General features: G+C 40.4%; 1 protein-coding gene across 3 annotated transcripts in view; it reads left to right on the forward strand.

Moving 5' to 3' along the window:
• The window catches only part of DNAI3 (dynein axonemal intermediate chain 3), a 100,425-nt gene extending 88,947 nt beyond the window's left edge, over positions 1-11,478 (forward strand). For all 3 annotated transcript variants that reach the window (XM_049879652.1, XM_049879653.1, XM_049879654.1), the window contains one exon: positions 5,683-11,478. In XM_049879652.1, the coding sequence (XP_049735609.1) occupies positions 5,683-5,826 (144 nt within the window). In that variant the 3' untranslated portion in view covers positions 5,827-11,478. The remainder of the gene's footprint in view (positions 1-5,682) is intronic.
• Positions 11,479-21,286: the final 9,808 nt, after the last annotated feature.

Below are 21,286 nucleotides of genomic sequence, written 5' to 3' on the forward strand. Positions count from 1 at the left end.
CAAAAAAAAGAAAATTACAAACCTCTACCCCTCATGAACTTAGATGCGAAAATCCTCAACAAAATTCTAGCCAATAGAATTCAACAACACATCTTAAAAATAATTTACCATGACCAAGTGGGATTCATACCAGGTATCGAGACATGGTTCAACATTAGAAAAACAATTAATGTAATCTATCATATAAAAAATAAAAAAGACAAGAACCACATGATCTTATCAATTGATTCAGAAAAGGCTTTTAACAAAATTCAACGCCCATTCATGATAAAAACTCTCAGCAAAATAGGAATAGAAGGAAAATTCCTTAATATAATAAAGGGCATGTAAAGCCAACAACCAACGTCATCCTAAATGGATACAGACTGAAAGCATTCTCCTTGAGATTGGGAACCAGACAAGGATGCCATTTATTACCACTCTTATTCAACATTACACTAGATAAAGAAATAAAAGGCATCCAGATTGGTAAGGAAAAAGTAAAATTATCTCTATTTGCAGATGACATGATCTTATACACAGAAAACCCTAAAGAATCCTCAGGAAAACTACTGAAACTAATAGAAGAGTTCAGCAGAATATCAGGATACAAGATAAACATACAAACATCAGTTGGATTCCTCTACACCAACAAAAAGAATATCAAAGAGGAAATCACCAAATCAATACCATTTACAGCAGCCCGCAAGAAGATAAAATACTTAGGAAAAAATCTTACCAGAGACGTAAAAGACCTATACGAAGAAAACCACAAGACACTGTTGCAAGAAACCAAAAGAGATTGACATAAGTGGAAAAACATACCTTGCTTATGGATAGGAAGACTTAACATTGTAAAATATCTGTTCTACCAAAAGTGTTCTATAAATACAATGCAATTCCAGTCAAAATACCAATGATATTTTTTAATGAGATGGAGAAACAATCACCAACTTCATATGGAAGGGAAAGAGGCTCCAGATAAGCAAAGCATTACTGAAAAAGAAGAACAAAGTGGGAGGCCTCACACTACCTGATTTTAGAACCTATTATACCGCCACAGTAGTCAAAACAGCCTGGTACTGGTACAACAACAGATACATGGACCAATGGAACAGAATTGAGAATCCAGACATAAATCCATCCACCTATGAGCAGCTGATATTTGACAAAGGCACAAATTCAGTTAAATGGGGGAAAAGACAGTCTTTTTAACAAATGGTACTGGCATACCTGGATATCCATCTGCAAAAAAATGAAACAATACCCATACCTCACTCCATGCACAAAAACGAACTCAAAATCGATCAAACTCCTAAATATAAAATCTAAAATGATAAAGATCATGAAAGAAAAAATAGGGACAATGTTAGGAGCCCTAATACATGGCATAAACAGTATACAAAACATTACTAACAATGCACAAATACCAGAAGAGAAACTAGATAACTGGGAGCTCCTAAAAATCAAACACCTATGCTCATCCAAAGACTTCACCAAAAGAGTACAATGATTACCTACAGACTGGGAAAAAGTTTTTAGCTATGACATTTCCAGTCAGCATCTGATCTCTAAAATCTACATGATACTGCAAAAACTCAATTACAAAAAGACAAATAACCCAATAAAAAAATGGGCAACAGTTACGAACAGACACTTCACTGAAGAAGACATTCAGGTAGCTAACAGATGCATGAGGAAATGCTCACGATCATTAGCTGTTAGAGAAATGCAAATAAAAACTACATTGAGATTCCATCTCACTCCAAAAAGGCTGGCATTAACACAAAAAACATAAAATAATAAATGTTGGAGAGGTTGTGGAGAGACTGGAACACTTCTACACTGCTGGTGGGAATGTCAAATGGTACAACCACTTTGGAAATCCATTTGGCACTTCCTTAAAAAGCTAGAAAGAGAACTACTGTACGATCCAGCAACCTCACTCCTTGGAATATATCCTAGAGAAATAAGAGCCTTTACACGAAAGATATATGCACACCCATGCTCAATGCAGCACTGTTTACAATAGCAAAAAGACGGAAGCAACCAAGGTGCCCATCAACGGATGAATGGATAAATAAGTTATGGTATATTCACACAGTGGAATACTACGCATTGATAAAGAACAATGGTGAACCCGTGAAATGTTTCATAACATGGAGGAATCTGGAAGGCATTATGCTGAGTGAAATTAGTTAGTTGCAAAAGGACAAATATTGTATGAGACCACTGTTATAAGAACTCGAGAAATAATTTAAACAGAGAAGAAAATATTCTTTGATGGTCACAAGAGTGGGGAGAAAGGGAGAGAGAGGGGTATTCACTAAGTAGATAGTAGACAAGAACTATTTTAGGTGAAGGGAAAGACAACACACAATACAGGCAAGGTCAGCACAACTGGACTAAACCAAAAGCAAATAAGTTTCCTGAATAAACTGAATGCTTTGAAGGCCGGTGTAGCAGGGGTGGGGGTTTGGGGACCATGGTTTCAGGAGACATCTAGGTCAATTGGCATAATAAAATCTATTAACAAAACATTCTGCATCCCACTTTGGAGAGTGGTATCTGGGGTCTTAAAAGCTAGCATGTGTCAATTGGCCTCAACCCACCTGGGGCAAAGGAAAATGAAGAACACCAAAGACACAAGGTAATTATGAGCCCAAGAGACAGAAAGTACCACATAAACCAGAGTCTACATCAGCCTGAGACCAGAAGAACTAGATAGTGCCTGGTTACAAATGATGACTGTCCTGACAGGGAATGAAACAGAGAACCCCTGAGGGAGCAGGAGAGCAGTGGGATGCAGACCCCAAATTCTCCTAAAAAGACCAGACTTAATGGTCTGATTAAGACTAGAGGGACCTCAGAGGTCATGGTCCCCCGACCTTCTGTTAGCCTAAGACAGGAACCATTCCCAAAGCCAACTCTTCAGACAGGGATTGAACTGGACTATGGGATAGAAAATGATACTGGTGAGGAGTGAGCTTCTTGGATCAAGTAGACACATGAGGCTATGTGGGCTGCTCCTTTCTCAAGGGGAGATGGGAGGGCAAACAGGGTCAGAAGCTGGCTGAATGGACATGAAATAAAGAGTGGAGAGAGGGAATGTGCTGTCTCATTGCGGGGAGAGGAACTAGGAGTATATAGCAAGGTGTATATAAATTTTTGTAGGAGAGACACTTGATTGGTAAGCTTTCACTTAAAGCACAATAAAAATTAAAAAAAAAAAAAAAAGATTACACTCTAGAAAACCCTATGGGGCAGTTCTACTCTGTCACATGGGGTCACTCTGAGTCAAAAATCTACTCTAAGGCACACAGCAAGAGAATAACTGGCACGTAGAGAGTGCCAGTAAGTGCTCAGTATTAGTATTTTTACAGAGGGATCTAGAAGACCACACATCTGTCCCAGGGATAGACGTTCTAGATGCCCACCAGTACCAGGCATTAGGCTGCACACTTCAACCAGCAGATCCCAGGGAACCATATTCCTGCATCTTTGCAAACATCAAACCTGATACAGCTCACTTCTTGATGGGTAATAGTAATTACAGCTCTGAAATAGGAATTTCCTTAACTAAAGTTTCAGCCGGAGACCCAAAAGTGGGGAAAACAGTAGTGCCACATAACCCCACAAGCTACACCATCTATAAGGGGAGTGGGAGGGAGTTCAAAAGAATTCTGCATCCTCTAGTCAATCCCCCAGCCTCCAGGCTACATAGAGGAGGCAAGAGTTATAGGGAAGTCAATGGCAAGAGAAAAAAAATTTTCTTTTCTTATTGGGAGACAGGCGTCAGAGGGCCATGAATTCCCGACTCCCGCTTCCTCAATATATCAGACTTCCTGAGGAGACCTTCCGGGGAACCACTGCTAGAGAGAGGCTTGTTGAGCAGCAGAAATCCAAGGGCCACATGTTATCAAGGAACAGAGCAGAATGTGGGGGAGAGCTAGGAATCCAGTGACTAGGTCTGGCTCTTGCCTGAAAAGCCTGCAGGCCAGATACTGGCTTACGCTGCCCTGACAGCAGGCTGTGGAGAGAGGTTGGTGGAGCGAGGAGCATCTCCTGATGGCAGAGGGGGAGGCAAGCTTTCCTGGGGCCAAGTAGACACCTTTGGAAAGTACTTGGGCTCAAATCAGGTGTCCAAAAGAACTTTCTATCTGGGGTGAGGCAGCTGCAGCAGAAAGAGGCTGGAGGTGCACAGTCAGGTGCAGATAAACTGGGGGCAGGCCCATCAGCAGCCAGCCAGGACCTATGGCCGACATCAGGGGGCACTGCCATGGGAGGGCCTGGATTTTTAATACCTGAACCTGACACTATTCATAGTACCTAAAAGTAATAGGAAAAGCCCTGGGATCTGCTACATATATTGCAAAGGACAGTGGTTAGAAGGTGTTTTCTACTTTTACCATATCGAGTCTTGCTTTTTTTTGTGAATTGGTTACATATTGCAGCTAGCAGGTATTAAGTGCAGGCATTATTCTGAGGATTTGACATGAGGGTTAAATAAACGATTCACTTAACACTCACAATGCTATGAAGTGGGTCCTATCATTAGAGATGAGGAATATGAAAGTCAGAGATATTAAGAAAAGGGAAAGATAAGCAAACATATGGAAAAACACCCCAGACGAAGAAGGGACTATTACTCTGAAGTCTCAAAGGAGGAAAACATTGTTTAAAAACTATTCTCTAACGAAACTAGAATGAATGTCGAGAGTACTAATCCCCCTAATGGAACACACAAAGACGGAGCTTAGTGACACAGGAAGACAGTAGGATGGGGGAGAAGACAAGAGGAGGGAAAGAAAGACAATACAAGGACAATACACCAAAATGGAAATGATTCTAAAGTTCATCTGAAAGAATATACAGATGGGGAAAAATTTCTGAAAAATTATAATGCCTGGGGGCTTGCCCTATCAGATATGATAATGAGTTCAAATACCAAAATAATTAAACTAGATCAGTACTGATGCAAATACTTACAGATCGAAAAACAGAACTGGTAGTCCAGAAATGACTCCTAGACTCTGTAAGAATGTATTAAATCCCTGAAGGAATCCTGAACAACCGATTATCCAATAAGTGGTATTGGATAAATTGGCTGCATAAATAAAACCAAACCAGTTGCCATCTAGTCGATCCTGACTCATGGTGACCCCATCCATGTGTGCAGAGTAGAACTGTGACCTTTTGGAAACATCACCAGTCCTTTCTTCTGAGGTGCCTCTGGGTGGGTTTGAACTGCCAACTTTTAAGTTAGTAGTCAAGCACTTAACTGTTTGCACCACCCAGAGACTCTTTGGTAGCATGAAGGTTCCCTGCTATCTCTCCCTTGTCAATGTTCTCCTCCCTCAGTAAGTGGTTGTGCTCTCTCCTTTGAGCTAGGAGCCTGCAAGGCATCCAAGATTCCTCCCTTCCCCTGAGACCCCCACAGGCAACTCAGCAGCAAATTGTGTCTGTTCCCCCTCCAGGAGGTATCTTGAATCTATCCACACTAGTTGGCTGGGTGTCCGCCTTCTCTGTACAGAGCAGCAGCTCCTCCCCCTGACTGCAGCAAGAGGTACCCCCTTCCCTCCTGCCTTCCTGCAGACTCCCTGAGAGCACAGCCAGGCCAATTGTTTACAACAGCCCCTGCTCGTCCTTTGGTATTTTTAGCTGTCAGAATTTTATACAAGTGTCTTGCTTTTTCTCCCCTAGAAAACCTATCACAAGTCAAAAGAACAAATGGAAGCTGAATTGAAAATGGACTATGACAATTATCTGGAACTGGAAAAGACCGTCCTCATCAACCTCGGACTAATCAAAGTCTCAGAGAAAGTGTCATACATGGACATTCTGTAGGAAACCTTGCTGAAAGGGTTTTTGGGGACTGTATGGGACTCCCCTCCCCCTTTATTCATTAGTTTTTTTTTTTTTTATGGAACTAGCAAACTAAACATAATTAGATTTATATATAAATGTAGGCCTTTATTTTATCGATATTGAAACTTTTGATTTATAACAAGAAGATCTGTTTCTCTTTTCGTACTAGGCTATTATTAGACTGAATATGAAAAAATGTTATGACATTTTCATTTTCCTAAAGTAATACAAAGCTTCGTACATCCCCTCCAACTCCCGCCCCCACTATCCATTCAGACGTCCTAATCCCAGACAGAAGTGACATCAAACTTTGTTCCTAATTATCAGATTGCTTTTGGTCACTCTCCAAAAAGTGCTCCTCTGGGCACTGGTGACGTAGTGGTTAAGAGCTCAGCTGCTCACCAAAAGGTGGGCAATTTTAATCTATCAGATGGTCCTTGGAAACCCTATGATGCAGTTCTACTCTGTCCTGTATGGTTGCTATGAGTCAAAATTGACTCAATGGCAATGGGTTTGGTTTTTGGGGGGGCCACCGCTGAAACTGTAAGACCATATACTAAGCAAAATATTGGCAAATTGAACCCATATATATTTTTTTAAAGGATAATACATAAAGATCAAGCTGGATTTATCTGGGAATGTAAGGTTGATTTAACTGCAGAAATAATTCTTGTTTAATGATTGATTAGAGGAGAGAAATGATGATGCCCTCTTAATAGATGCAGAAAAACATTTTATAAATTTTGACCCCCCTTCATGACAATAACAAATCCTTAGCCAGGGAGCTTCCTTAATCTGATGAAGATACCCTAAAACCATCCTACAACAAACATCATATTTAGTGGTGAAAACATGAAAGCTTTCCTCTGAGATGAGGCACAAGACACGATGTCCACCATCACACTTTCTAGTCATTATTGCACCCGAGGTTTAACCAGTGTGAGTGCAAAAACAAAACAGTACATGAAACTGTCTGGGTTGCAGAAGAGCTTAGTGTTTCTCAGTAAGAGGTTCAATGTCCCAGAGAATCAACGGGAATGGAGGGGGGAATGGGGGAAAGTAGCAGGAGATGAGATGGAAAAGTAGGTTGGAGCCAGATGGGGAAGTCTCTTGTAAACCAAACTAGGGAAGCTGGATTATATTTCATAGATAATGGGAATTAATAGAAGGGTTGAGCAGGAAGGTGACATGAGCAGCTTTATTTTCAGGAAGATAAGGAATGGATTAGAGTGGGGAGAGTCTCAAGGCAGGAAATCCTATTAAGAGGCAATAGCAATAGTTGAAGGTAAAAGATTAGGATGACCTGTTTTAAGCTCAATTTGAAAATAGAAATGAAAGGCCAGTTGGATGGGAAAGGGAAGAGAAAGGATTATGCCAAGGTTTACAAGTTAGGTTGCTGGAAGAAGGAAAACTTTGAAGTCAGAGAGGTATTTATTAGCACTTGAATTAGAATCGATTCAACAGCAACGGGTTTGGTGGTTTTGTTTTTAGTAACCATCTATGCACACTTGAGGAGCCCTGGTGGTGCAATGGTTAAATGATACAGCTGCTAACCAAAAGGTCGGCAGTTCAAATCCACCAGCCGTTCTTTGGAAACCCTATGGGGCACTTCTACTCTGTCCTGTAGGGTCGCTATGGGCCGGAATCGACTCAATGGCCTTTTTTTTTTAATGTGCTCTTGCACAAATTCTGTATCTCTGTGAATTCCCTTTTATCAGGTCAGACCAATAGTATTTACCTTGCAGCCTTTTTATGAGGGACAGATGAGTGCCTGTAGATAAATTGCTGGTGTCCAGCACATATTGTCATCATTAGAATGTCCCAGGGCTTATCCTTGCCCTTGAACTTTTTTTTCTTTTTTTAGCCTACACTCTGTCTTAGGTGAATTCATCCAGTTTCATAGCTTTAAGCACTACTTACAAACTTAACAACAAAAAGACGAACAACCCAATCAAAAAATGGGCAAAGGACTTGAATAGTCAGTTCACCAAAAAGGATATTCAAATGGCCAATAAACACATGAAAAGATGCTCAACATCATTAGCCATTAGAGAAATGCAAATCAAAACCACATGAGATATCACCGTACCCCTCCCCCCATAGAATGGTAATGTTAAAAAAAAAAAAAGGAAAACAGCAGGTGCTGGTGAGGTTGTGGAGAAATTGGAATACTCAACCCATTGCTGGTGGGAATGTAAAATGGTACAGCCACTGTGCAAAACAGTTTGGTGGTTCCTCAAAAAGTTGAACATAGAATTACCATATGACCCAGCAATCCCAGTCCTAGGTACATACTCAGAAGAAGTGAAAGCAGAAATGCAAACAGAAACCTGTACACCAATGTTCAGTGCTGCTCTTTTCACAACAGCCAAAAGGTGGAAACAACCACAGCGCCCATCAACACATGAATGGATAAACAAAATGTGTCATATACATACAATGGAATATTATACAGCCATAAAGAGAAATGAAGCTCTGACACATGCCACAACACGAATAAACCTTGAAAACATTATGCTCAGTGAAATAAGTCAGTCACAAAAAGACAAATAATGTATGAACTCACTTACATGAAATAAGCAAAGTATAGAAGCCAAACATGATTAATGGTTACCAGGGGTGAGAGGAAGAGGGATGGTGGGAGTTTTTGTCTGGAGGGCTTTGAATTTATGTTAATGGCAGTAAAATGTTTTGGATGAGGATAGTAATAATGGTGGCACAACAAGAAAAATGAAATCGAGGCATTGAGTTGTAAATATGGAAATTGTTGTGTTGTCAGATGTTTTGGTGTGTGTGTTTTCACCACAATAGAAAAGAGAGAGAGAAATTTTTTTATATCCCTAGCCAGCAGTTCGAATCCATCAGGTGCTCCTTGGAAACCCTATGGGGCAGTTCTCTGTCCTGTAGGGTCGCTATGAGTCAGAATTAACTCAACGGCAATGGTTTTTTTTTTTTTTTTGGTTTATAGTCCTAGCCTGAACTTCTCCCATGAAATCAAGGGCTGTATATCCATCTAACTAGATGTTGTAATAGACAGTCTCAAACTTAACATGTACAAAATTGAGTGCCTGATTCCCCTCAAAGCCCCTTCCTCCTGCAGTCCTCCCCATCACCCTGCTTCCAGTTGCTTGAAACAAAAACCTTGAAGTCTCCCTTTTTTCTCTTCTCTGACAATCCATATTCAATCTGTCAGCAAATCCTGTTCACTGCACTTTCAAATTATACCCAGAACCAGATCACTTCTCTCCACCCTCACTGCTACCACCATGGTCCAGGCCACCATCACCACTGGCTTGGAGTTTTGCAGCAGCCTCCTCCTAACTGTTCTCCTGCTATGACCTTTGCCCCTGTTCAGTATCCCTCAACAGCAGTCTGATGGTAGTTTTAAAATGGAGGTCAGATACTGTCATTCTTCTGCCCAGAGCTGTTCCTTGGCTTCCCAGTTCACTCAGAGCATGAATGAAAAGCTTGACTATGAACTGCCTGCCCTCCTAGCCATCAGACCCACCAGACACGCTCCTGTCTCAGAGCATTTGCAATCATCGTTCTGTGCTTTCTCTAACTATCTGAAGAGCTAACTCCTTCACTCCCTCAGGTCTTAGCTCAAAGCCACTCTTACGGGTTGAATTGTGGTCCCCGAAAATCTGTGTTGAAATCCTAACTTCTATACCTGTAAATATGACTCTGTTTGGAAATAAGCGTTTTCTTTTGTTATGTTAGTGAGATCATACCAGGGTGGGGAGGATCCTGGACTTAATCACTTCTGAGTTATCAAAAGAGCAGAATAGGCACAGAGACACACACAGGGAAGACAAATGTTGAGGAATGCCCAAGATTGCTGGCAGACACCTGAAACTCGGAGAGAGGCTCACAGAAGGAATCAACACAGCTGAAACCCTGATTTGGGCTTTTAGCCTCCAGAACCGTGAGAAAATAAATTTCTGTTGTTTAAAGCCATGTCACTTATGGTATTTCCGTTGCAGTGGCACTAGGTAGCTAAGACAGCCATGATCTCTGGAAAGCCTTCCCTGCCAATCCCACCTAAAAGTTCAAACTTCCACTGACACTTCATATCCCCACTTCATGCTTTTCCCCTTCCTTTGCACTTATTGCTGCCCAAATACTTCACAGTTTTGCCAATTTTTTTTTTTATTCCTGATTGTCTAATACCTGGAGCAGTGCTTGGCACACATATTGTTGTGTGCTGCCAAGTCAATTCCAACTCATCGCTAAAGGTCAGAGTAGTACTGCCCTATAGGGTTTCCTAGGCTGAAATAGTTACAGGAGCAGATCACCAGGTCTTTTCTCCTGCGGAGTAGCTGGTGGGTTCAAACCATTGACCTTTCGGTTAACAGCTGCGTGCTTAACCATTGCACCAATGGGCCCATTTGGCACACATGTTGCTCAATAAATAGTCATTGAATTATTGAATTAATGAATGAATCATCATCTTCATTCAAGTGATTATAATATGCCAAGGACAAACATTTTTTTAAAAAATCCTGTTAAATGACACCCTATCTGATATTTGGTATTTCCCAAGGTCCCACAACTGGTAAAAGGCAGAACTAGGGATTTTTAACCCATGAACTTTAGAGCCTATGCTGCTGTGTACTGTGCTATATGGTCGTGTACACTTTGATGCTATAGGGGACAGATTCGGTTTTGGGATGGGGAGAGATAATAATGAAATCTGTTGGGATATGTTAAGTTTAAAGAGCTTGTAGTTTTGAATCAAGGTAGACATATCTGTTGCTGCTATACGTAAAAGCTAGAAACCGAAAGATGGGCAGCAGCAGTAGACAAGCAGTGGGTGGAGCCGTTGCAGTGGGTGAAAACACCAAGAAGCATGTATACGTAGAAAAGGGCTGAGGAACCCCAACATGTAAGGGATGAATAGAGAAGTAGAAGCAGTAAAAGAAACTGAGAAGTTATGGCCAGAGAGAGAGAAACTAGTCCAAGCTATGACCACAGAACCCACAAGAGAAAAAGAGTTCAAGAAGAAACTCATGGTCACCCGCAATAAATGTTGCAGAGGGGCAACCAAGTTGAGACCTAAAGCTCTTCCTTCCAATGATCCATTAGAAAGTCAGAGTACCAAAAAGCCAGACCCATTGCCAAACCCTTGAAGGCTGAATAAGATTTTATAGGGTGAGAGAGAGAGGTACAGGGGAGGGAGTGTGTTCCCTCCCAGATGAGAAATATGCCCTAGCAGGGTCAGAGGCAGGAAGGGTGGCCGGGGCCCAGGAAAGAGCGATTGGTATCAGCTAGGGTTGGCTCCTTTCTGGCCCCTTAGTTGCTTAGAACGAGACCTCTGCAAGATGGCTTCTCAGTCCTTCAGGCAAGAAGATTTCCCGGTGTTAAAAGATACTGTCAATGCAAGAGCAGTTCTTTAATTTTTCTTGTTATAAAAAGAACAAAAATTGATGATCTGCAGAATTATAAATGCCACATTTTATTTTGTTTTCACATGTTCATGCAAAAAATGTTATAAATTTTCTAATGAAAAACTAACTTGAGCTGTAAACTTTCACCTAAAGCACAATAAAATTTTAAAAAGATTATATGTAGCCAATAAAATAGTCATCTGCAATGCCATATACTTCCATTTTTCAAATGATACTGCACATTTTTGAGGGTTTTTTTGTTTTGTTTTGTTGTCTTATATGTGCTTTCTTCTGCTTTTACTTACAGTTTTATTGAAATGTAAATCTACCAAATAAGCATCAATAAAATCAAATGGGGAAAAAAAATGCATCGAGTGCCTGCTATGTGCCAGACTACAATTATAAACAGGGTGATCAGGGCAGGTCTTAATGAGAAGGGGACATTTGAGCAAAGACTTGAAAAAAAAAAAAACCAAACATGTTGCCGTCAAGTTGATTCCGACTCACAGCGATCCGATAGAACAGGGTAGAACTGCCCCATAGGGTTTTCAAGGAGCACCTGGTGCAGGCAAACTGTGGACCTTTTGGTTAGCAGCCATAGCTCTTAAGCACTATGCCACTACGATTTCTAGAGACTTGAAGGGAGTGAGCAATTTCACCACATAGCCTTCTATGAAAAGCATGTTCTAGAACCCAGCCCCTCCCCCAGCAGATTTCTGCTTAGGGCTCCTGGACAGAACTAGGTTGTATGGCAACCCCTGAATGCAAAAGCAGCTGGGAATACACAGAGCAGGAGTGTCATGATTGCATGACATAAATCATTACCTGGGCTAGGCACATTGTTGTCCCAAACAAAAGCCGGGTTTTGTTAGCGCAGAAGAAAGGGGTAATGGATATTGATTAAATGCTTGCCTTAGGGCTATCAAAGAGTTTAATCTAGTGCCTGGCATATAGTAAACACTAAATACATTTCCTATTATTTTACCAAATCTATAACACGATTGCTATACAAAAACCCATTGCCATTGAGTCAATTCCGACTCACAGCGACCCTATACAGTTTCTTGCTGCAGAAACTAAACATGGGTTTCACCATGCTCATGGAAGCAGTTATTTTCAGTTTAGTATATTTTAATTGTGTGTTTATAAGCTCAGTTTTTCCAGGTCTCATCATCTCACCAGCCTACAGCCACCAAAGAGGTCATATTAATAGCATTAGCCCAAGTTTCATGGGACCTTGGACCACCTACTTACCTAGGATCTCAGCCTTCTGCAAAGTGTCCCAAGGTGTGCTCAGTAGTCCCTGGGATGAAGGTGGAGTCCCATATATTTGAAAAGAAACCCACAGCCACCAGGCAATCTAGGCTCCATGTGCTGGAGCTGCCCAATGCCTATAGTGGGAGGAAGGTGGAGAAGGTTCTAGAACAATGCCCTTATGCTAGTTCAAGTCCACCAAGATGCACACACCAAGGCAGAATGAGATGTGCAAGAGATTGTGGGAGGGAGCAGGAGAAGCCGAGAAGAGACTTCAGACCTCGATGCAGTTCTGGTACCTATGGAAGGAGAGAGGGAAGGAAGGAGAGTTGGGTAGGATAAGGCTTGAACCACTCAGCATGCCCACTTTCCTTTGACACTGAGGTATTGGAACACAAGCAAACTCATGTGCTGCCTCCTTCCCTAAGATGAGTTCTCTCTGTGGCTCTTCAACCCCTCAAGCAAATGACCTTTTCTCTGACCCAGCCCATCTATTTACAGATGTATCAGCGAGAGTACTCCAGAGCAACAGAAATAATAGGAGATATATACATTAAGGAGTCGGCTCATGCAATTGTGGGGGTTGGCAAGTCTGATATCCATAAGGCAGGCTGGAAACTCAGCAGGATTTGATGCTGCAAACTTGAGGCAGAATTTCTTCTTCCCCAAGAAATCTGTTTTGCTCTTAAGACCTTCAGCTGATTGGATGAGGCCTACCCACATTACCAAGGGTAATCTCTTGTCTTTGTCACCTGTCTTAGCAATCAAACCAGTTGCCATCTAGTTGATTCCAACTCATGGCAACACCATGTACGCAGAGTAGAACTACACTCCATAGGGTTTTCAAGGTTGTAAGCTTTCAGAGGCAGATTGCCAAGCCTTTCTTCCTAAGGTGACTTTGGGTGGGTTCAAGCCACCAACCTTTTGGTTCGTAGTTAAGCAGTTAACTGTTTGCACCACCCAGGGACTCCTTTAATTACCTAGTGCTGCCATAACAAAATATTGCACAAGTGGGTGGCTCTAGAGAGCAGAAATTATTTTCTCACTGTTCAGGAAGCCAGAAATCTAAATTCAGGCCATGGCTCTAGAGAAATGTCCTTCTTTGTCAATTTCAACTTCTAGTAGCTGCAGCAATCCATGGCATTCCTGGGCTTGTAGATGCCTCTGCCGTGTGTGTGTGTGTGTGTGTGTCTCCTATGGCACCTTCCTCCTGTGTGTGTCTCTCTGTGTCTATTCTGGTCTTTTATAACTCAGAAGTAATTAGGTTTAGGACCCACCATACTCTAATATAGCTTCATTAACATAACAAAAGAAAACCCTATTTCCAAACCGGATCATATCCACATTTATAAGAGCTAGAACTTCAATACATATACAGTTCAATTCATAATAATACCTTTACTTAAAATCAATTGATTGTAGATGTTAATCACATCTATAAAATACCTTTATAGCAACACCTAGATCAGGGTTTGATTAAATAACTGGATAATTTAGTAGCCAAATGGACACTTAAGACACCTTGACCATCATATCAGACAAGGTCACACATGCTGAAACCCACCTGAGAACACAGCTGAGGCTCAAACAAGGAACCTAAACAGTTCTAACTAAAAATGTAGGAATATTGGGGTGAATGAAAATGGAACTAACTGGCACCTTCCAATCTCCACAGCTCTAACTCTTTTCCTATCATCCATTCCTTTCCAGTTGTACAGTGAGTCTTCTTCCCTTAAATCCTTTGATCTGAAGTCTCAGAGAAGAAACTTATTCTACAGGGCAAATAGCCTATACAAGCCATGGCATTCTGAGACCAGAAGAACTATATGGTGCTTGGCTATCATGCCTGACCCTTCTGATCAGGGCCAAAATAAATGGACCCTGATTGAATGGGAAAAAAATGTGGAACAGAACTCAAATTCTTAAAAAGTCTGGACTCACTGGACCACTTGAGACTAGAGGACTCCCTGAGACTCTCACCCTGAGATATTCTTTAAACCTTGAGCCACAACTATCCCCTAGGGTCACCTTTTAGTGAAAGAGCTGATTAGCACACAAAATAAAGGATATTACTAATATTCTTAATTTTAATGGAGTACGGTGCTCCTTTAAAAAACCATCTATGGGAGCCAAGATGGAGGAATAGACAGACGCTTCCGGAGAGTCCTCTTTACAACAAAGACCCCAAAAAACAAGTGAAACGAGTATATTTGTGAAAAGCTGGAGCCCTGAGCATCAAACACAAGATTAGACAATGAACTGAGGGGCAGGGGGAGGAAGAGACCGTTCAGAAGTGGAGAGGAGTTACCAGACCTGAATCGAGGGAGCCCTCAGGCAACATTCCCAGAGCGGTGGCGGCGGTGGCTGGCTGGTATTAGCATAAGCGTTCAGCCACAGTTTCCTCAGGGAGAAGCAGCTAGCCACACAGCCTACTCACACCTCTGGAACCTGAGAAGAACGGTGCTCTCGGCAAAGGCTAAGTACTTGCCTATATTCTACAGTGTCCCCACACCCCCAAGCCAGCTTCAGTGGCTGAATCCTTGGACCCGAGATAGACCCTGAAGAGCACCTAGAGCCATCCTCCCAGCCTCGGGGAAGGAAAAAATTTGCAATTAGGGGGAAAAGATAATTTGCTAGCTCCATTAATCGGGGGAGCTCAGGACAGAAGCGGCTCCTGTCCAGGCATAAACCGTCCATGGACCTTGAGCACCTTTCCCTTCTGCATGGACCTGTGCAGGTCTATTTCGGGAGACTAAGCCCTTGTTGGCAAACTCCAACCATTTCAGCCAGGCAGCGGAGAGGTGGGTGTTTGACATTCAACATTGCTTTGCCTATTAAACAAGATCCTCACCTACCCACATCAGGGACTTAAGGACTGGTACCTCCACTCAGGTCACCCAGCCACCTGCGACAGGGCTCCAAAGATAACTGGTACCTCCCAGTCCTTACAACCAAAAACTTTGGGTGCCCATGGTCCCTCTGAAGAACCCACCCACCAGCACACTCCAGGGGACAGAGACGCGTTTTCCTCAGAGACACTTGGGGGTCGGTTCTCAGCCCCTTGCCTTGTTCAGAGCATGACCCCCTGTTGCAATCAGATACTGGTATATACATCAATCACCCCTGCCCCTCTAAGACTGTAGGACAGAGCCTGTACCACACACTTGATGATCAGCTACCTGGAAACCTGAGCTGAATTCATACAAGAAAACTGAATGGACTCCTAGACTGATATACCTGATAACAGCTCTAGCCAGGTGGGGACAGGACACCAGAGCTCCAAAGGCAAAAATAATCAAGTTAGCTCACTCAAGCAACCCATAGCGGTATACCAAAACAAAACAAAGCACAGTAAGCAAGCATACGACACAGTAAGCAAGCATAAACTAATACGATAACTTATAGATGGCTCGGAGACAACAGTTAATATCAAGTCATGTAAAGAAACAGACCATGATCACCTCAACAGGCTCTCAAAACAAAGAATCCAGGGACCTTCTAGATGAAAGTGCATTCCTGGAATTAACCAGATGCAGAATACAAAAGTTTAATATACAGAACCCTTCAATACATCAGGAAGGAAATGAGGCAATTGCAGAACAAGCCAAGGAACACACAGATAAAGCAACTGAAGAAATTAGAAAGATTATTCAGGAATATAATGAAAAGTTTAATAAGCTGGAAAAATCCATAAACAGACAGCAATCGGAAATTCAGAAGATTAACAATAAAATTACAGCATTAGACAACTCAATAGAAAGTCAGATAAGCAGAATTGAGCAAGTAGAAGCTAGAATTTCTGAACTCAAAGATAAATCACTTGGCACTAATATATTTGAAGAAAAATCAGATAAAAGAATTCAAAAAAATGAAGAAACCTTAAGAATCATGTGGGACTCTATCAAGAGAAATAACCTACAAGTGATTGGAGTACCAGAACAGGGAGGGATAACAGAAAATACAGAGAGAATTGTTGAAGATTTGTTGGCAGAAAACTTCCATGATATTGTGAAAGATGAGAAGATATCTATCCAAGATGCTCATCAAATGCCACATAAGGTAGATGTTAAAAGAAAGTCACCAATACATATTATAATCAAACTGGCCAAAACCAAAGATAAAGAGAGAATTATAAGAACAGTGAGGGATAAACGAAAAGTCACCTACAAAGGAGAGCCAATAAGAATAAGCTCAGACTACTCGGCGGAAACCATGCAGGCAAGAAGGCAATGGGATGACATACTTTAAAAAATTGAAGGAAAAAAATTGCCTGGCAAGAATCACATATCCAGCAAAACTGTCTCTTAAATATGAAGGTGAAATTAAGACATTTCCAGATAAACACAAGTTTAGGGAATTTGTAAAAACCAAACCAAAACTACAAGAAATACTAAAGGGAGTTCTTTGGTTAGAAAATCAATAATGTCAGGTATCAACCCAAGACTAGAACACTGGGCAGAGCAACCAGAAGGCAACCCAGAAAGGGAAATCCAAAAAAACAAAGCAAGGTTATATATATATATATATATAAAAGCCCAAAACAGGGTAACAGCGAGGTTATTACATAAAAGAAGACAACATTAAAATAATAAACAAGAACTAAGAAATGTAATCATACACCTTCCATATGGAGAGGAAGATACGGCGATACAAACAAATAAAAGTTAGTTTTAAATTTAGAAAAATAGGGGTAAATAGTAAGGTAGACACAAAGGAGACAAACTATTCTACTCATCAAAACAAAATACAAGGGAAAAATACAGACTCAGCAGAAACAAATCAACAACAACAAATGTGAAGAAAGGGTAATATATAAAGAAAATCTACTCAGCACATAAAATCAAGTGGGAAAAAGAAACTGTCAACACACAAAAAAAGACATCAAAATGATAGCACTAAATTCATACCTATCCATAATTACCCTGAATGTAAATGGACTAAATGCACCAATAAAGAGACAGAGAGTGGCAGAATGGATTAAAAAACAAGATCCATCTATATACTGCCTACAGGAGACACACCTTAGACTTAGAGACACAAACAAGCTAAAACTCAAAGGATGGAAAAAATATATCAAGCAAATAACAATCAAAAAAGAGCAGGTGTGGCAATATTAATTTCTGACAAAATAGACTTTAAAGTTAAATCCATCAGAAAGCATAAGGAAGGACACTATAAAATGATTAAAGGGACAATACACCAAGAAGATATAACCATATTAAATATTTATGTACTCAATGACAGGGCTGCAACAAACATAAAACAAACTCTTTCGGCATTGAAAAGTGAGATAGAGAGCTCCACAATAATTGTAGGAGACTTCAATACACCACTTTCGGTGAAGGACAGAACATACAGAAAGCAGCTCAATAAAGACACGGAAGATCTAAATGCCACAATCAAACAACTTGACCTTGTAGACATATACAGAACACTCCACCCAAAAGCAACCAAGTTTACTTTCTTTTCTAGTGCACATGAAACATTCTCTAGAATAGACCACATATTAGGTCATAAAGCAAGCCTCAGCAGAATCCAAAACATTGAAATATTACAAAGCATCTTCTCTGACCATAAGGCCATAAAAGTAGAAATCCATAACAAGAAAAGCAGGGAAAAGAAATCAAACACTGGGAAACTGAACAATACCCTGCTCAAAAAAGACTGGATTATAGAAGACATTAAGGATGGAATAAAGAAATTCATAGAATCCAATGAGAATGAAAACATTTCCTATTAGAACTTTTGGGACACAGCAAAAGCAGTGCTCAGAGGCCAATTTATACCAATAAATGCATACATACAAGAAGAATAAAGGTCCAAAGTCAAAGAATTATCCCTACAACTTGAACAAATCGAAAGAGAGCAGCAAAAGAAACCCACGGCACCAGAAGAAAAGAAATCATAAAAATTAGAGCTGAACTAAATGAAATAGAAAACAGAAAAACAACTGAAAGAATTAACAAGACCAAAAGCTGGTTTTTTGAAAAAAACAACAAAATTGATAAACCACTGGCCAAACTGACAAAAGAAAAACAGGAGAGGAAGCAAATAACCTGAATAAGAAATGAGAGGGGCGATATTACAACAGAGATTAAAACAATCTCAACTGAAATTAAAACAATCATATCAGATTACTATGAAAAACTATACTCAAATTTGAAAACCTAAAAGAAATGGATGAATTCCTAGAAACACACTGCCTACCTAAACTAACACAAACAGAGGTAGAACAACTAAATAGACCCATAAAAGAAGAGATTGAAAAGGTAATCAAAAAAGTCCCAGGAAAAAAAAGCCCTGGTCCGGACGGCTTCACTGCAGAGTTCTACCAAACTTTCAGACAACAGTTAACACCACTACCACTAAAGGTATTTCAGAGCATAGAAAAGGACAGAATACTACCAAACTCATTCTATGAAGCCACCATATCCCTGATACCAAAACCAGGTAAAGACACCACAAGAAAAGAAAATTATAGACCTGTATCCCTCATGAACGTAGATGCAAAAATCTCCTCAACAAAATTCTAGCCAATAGAATTCAACAATATATCAAAAAAATAATTCACCATGACCAAGTGGGATTCATACCAGGTATGCAGGGATGGTTCAACATTAGAAAAACAATTAACGTAAATAAAACAAAAGACAAGAATCACATGATTTTATCAATTGATGCAGAAAAGGCATTTGACAATGTTCAACACTCATTCAGGATAAAAGCTCTCAGCAAAATAGGAATAGAAGGAAAATTCCTCAACATAATAAAGGGCATTTATACAAAGCCAACAGCCAGCATCACCCTAAATGGAGAGAGCCTGAAAACATTCCCACTGAGATCAGGAACCAGAGAAGGATGCCCTTTACCATTACTCTTATTCAACGTTGTGCTGGAAGTCCTAGCCAGAGCAATTAGGCGAGATAAAGAAACAAAGGGCATCCAGATCAGCAAGGAAGAAGTAAAAGTATCTCTATTTGCAGATGACATGATTGTATACACAGAAAACCCTAAGGAATCCTCCAGAAAACTACTGACACTAATAGAGGAGTTAAGCAGAGTATCAGGATACAAGATAAACATACAGAAATCAGTTGTATTCCTCTACACCAACAAAAAGAACATCGAAGAGGAAATCACGAAATCAATGCCTTTTACAGTAGCCCCCAAGAAGATAAAATACTTAGGAATAAATCTTACCAGAGAGGTAAAAGACTTATACAAAGAAAACTACAGTATACTTCTGCAAGAAACCAAAAGAGACTTACATAAGTGGAAGAACATACCTTGCTTGTGGATTGGAAGACCTAACATTATAAAAATGTCTATCTTACCAAAAGCGATATATACAGTTAATGCAATTCTGATCCAAATCCCAATGACATTCTTTAATGAGATGGAGAAACAAATCACCAACTTCATATGGAAGGGAAAGAGGCCCCGGATAAATAAGGCATTACCGAAAAAGAAGAACAAAGTGAGAGGCCTGACTTTACCTGATTTTAGAGCCTATTATACCACCACAGTAGTCAAAACAACAGATACATAGACCAATGGAACAGAACTGAGAATCCAGATATAAGTCCATCCACATATGAGCAGTTGATATTTGACAAAGGCCCCAAAACAGTTAAATGGGGAAAAGACAGTCTTTTTAACAAATGGTGCTGGCATAACTGGATATCCATCTGCAAAAAAATGAAACAAGACCCATACCTCACTCCATGCACAAGAACTCACTCAAAATGGATCAAAGACCCAAATATAAAATCTGAAACAATAAAGATCATGGAAGAAAAATAAGGACAATGCTAGGAGCCCTAATACATGGCATAAACGATATACAAAACATTATAAAGAATGTAGAAGAAAAATTACATAACTGGGAGTCCCTAAAAATCAAACACCTATGCTCATCCAAAGAGTTCACCAAAAGAGTAAAAAGACTACTTACAGACTGGGAAAAAATTTTCAGCTATGACATTTCTGATCAGCGCCTGATCTCTAAAATCTACATGATACTGCAAAAACTCAGCTGCAAAAAGACAAAGAACCCAATTAAAAAATGGGCAAAAGATATGAATAGACACTTCACTAAAGAAGACATTCAGGTAGCTAACAGATATATGAGGAAATGTTCACGATCATTAGCCATTAGAGAAATGCAGACCAAAACTACAATGAGATTTCGTCTCACTCCAAGGTTGGCATTAATCCAAAAAACACAAAATAATAAATGTTGGAGAGGCTGTGGAGAGACTGGAACACTTCTACACTGCTGGTGGGAATGTCAAATGGTACAACCACTTTGGAAATCGATTTGGCACTTCCTTAAGAAGCTAGAAATAGATCTACTATACGTCAGGAATCCTACTCCTTGGAATATATCCTAGAGAAATAAGAGCGTTTACACGAACAGATATATGCACGCCCATGTTTATTGCAGTATTGTTTACAATAGGAAAAAGATGGAAGCAACTAAGGTGCCCATCAATGGATGAATGGATAAATAAATTACGCATCGATAAAGAACAGTGAGGAATCTGTGAAACATTTCATAACATGGAGGAACCTGGAAGGCATTATGCTGAGTGAAATTAGTCAGTTGCAAAAGGACAAATATTGTATAAGACCACTATTATAAGAACTTGAGAAATAGTTTAAACTGAGAAGAAAATATTCTTTTGTGGTTACGAGGGGGGTGGGGGTGGGAGAGAGGCATTCACTAATTAGATAGTAGATAAGCACTACTTTAGGTGAAGGGAAAGACAGCACACAATACAGGGGAGGTCAGCACA

This window comes from Elephas maximus, chromosome 3, assembly GCF_024166365.1.
Source record: "Elephas maximus indicus isolate mEleMax1 chromosome 3, mEleMax1 primary haplotype, whole genome shotgun sequence".
NCBI classification, from domain to species: Eukaryota; Metazoa; Chordata; class Mammalia; order Proboscidea; family Elephantidae; genus Elephas; species Elephas maximus.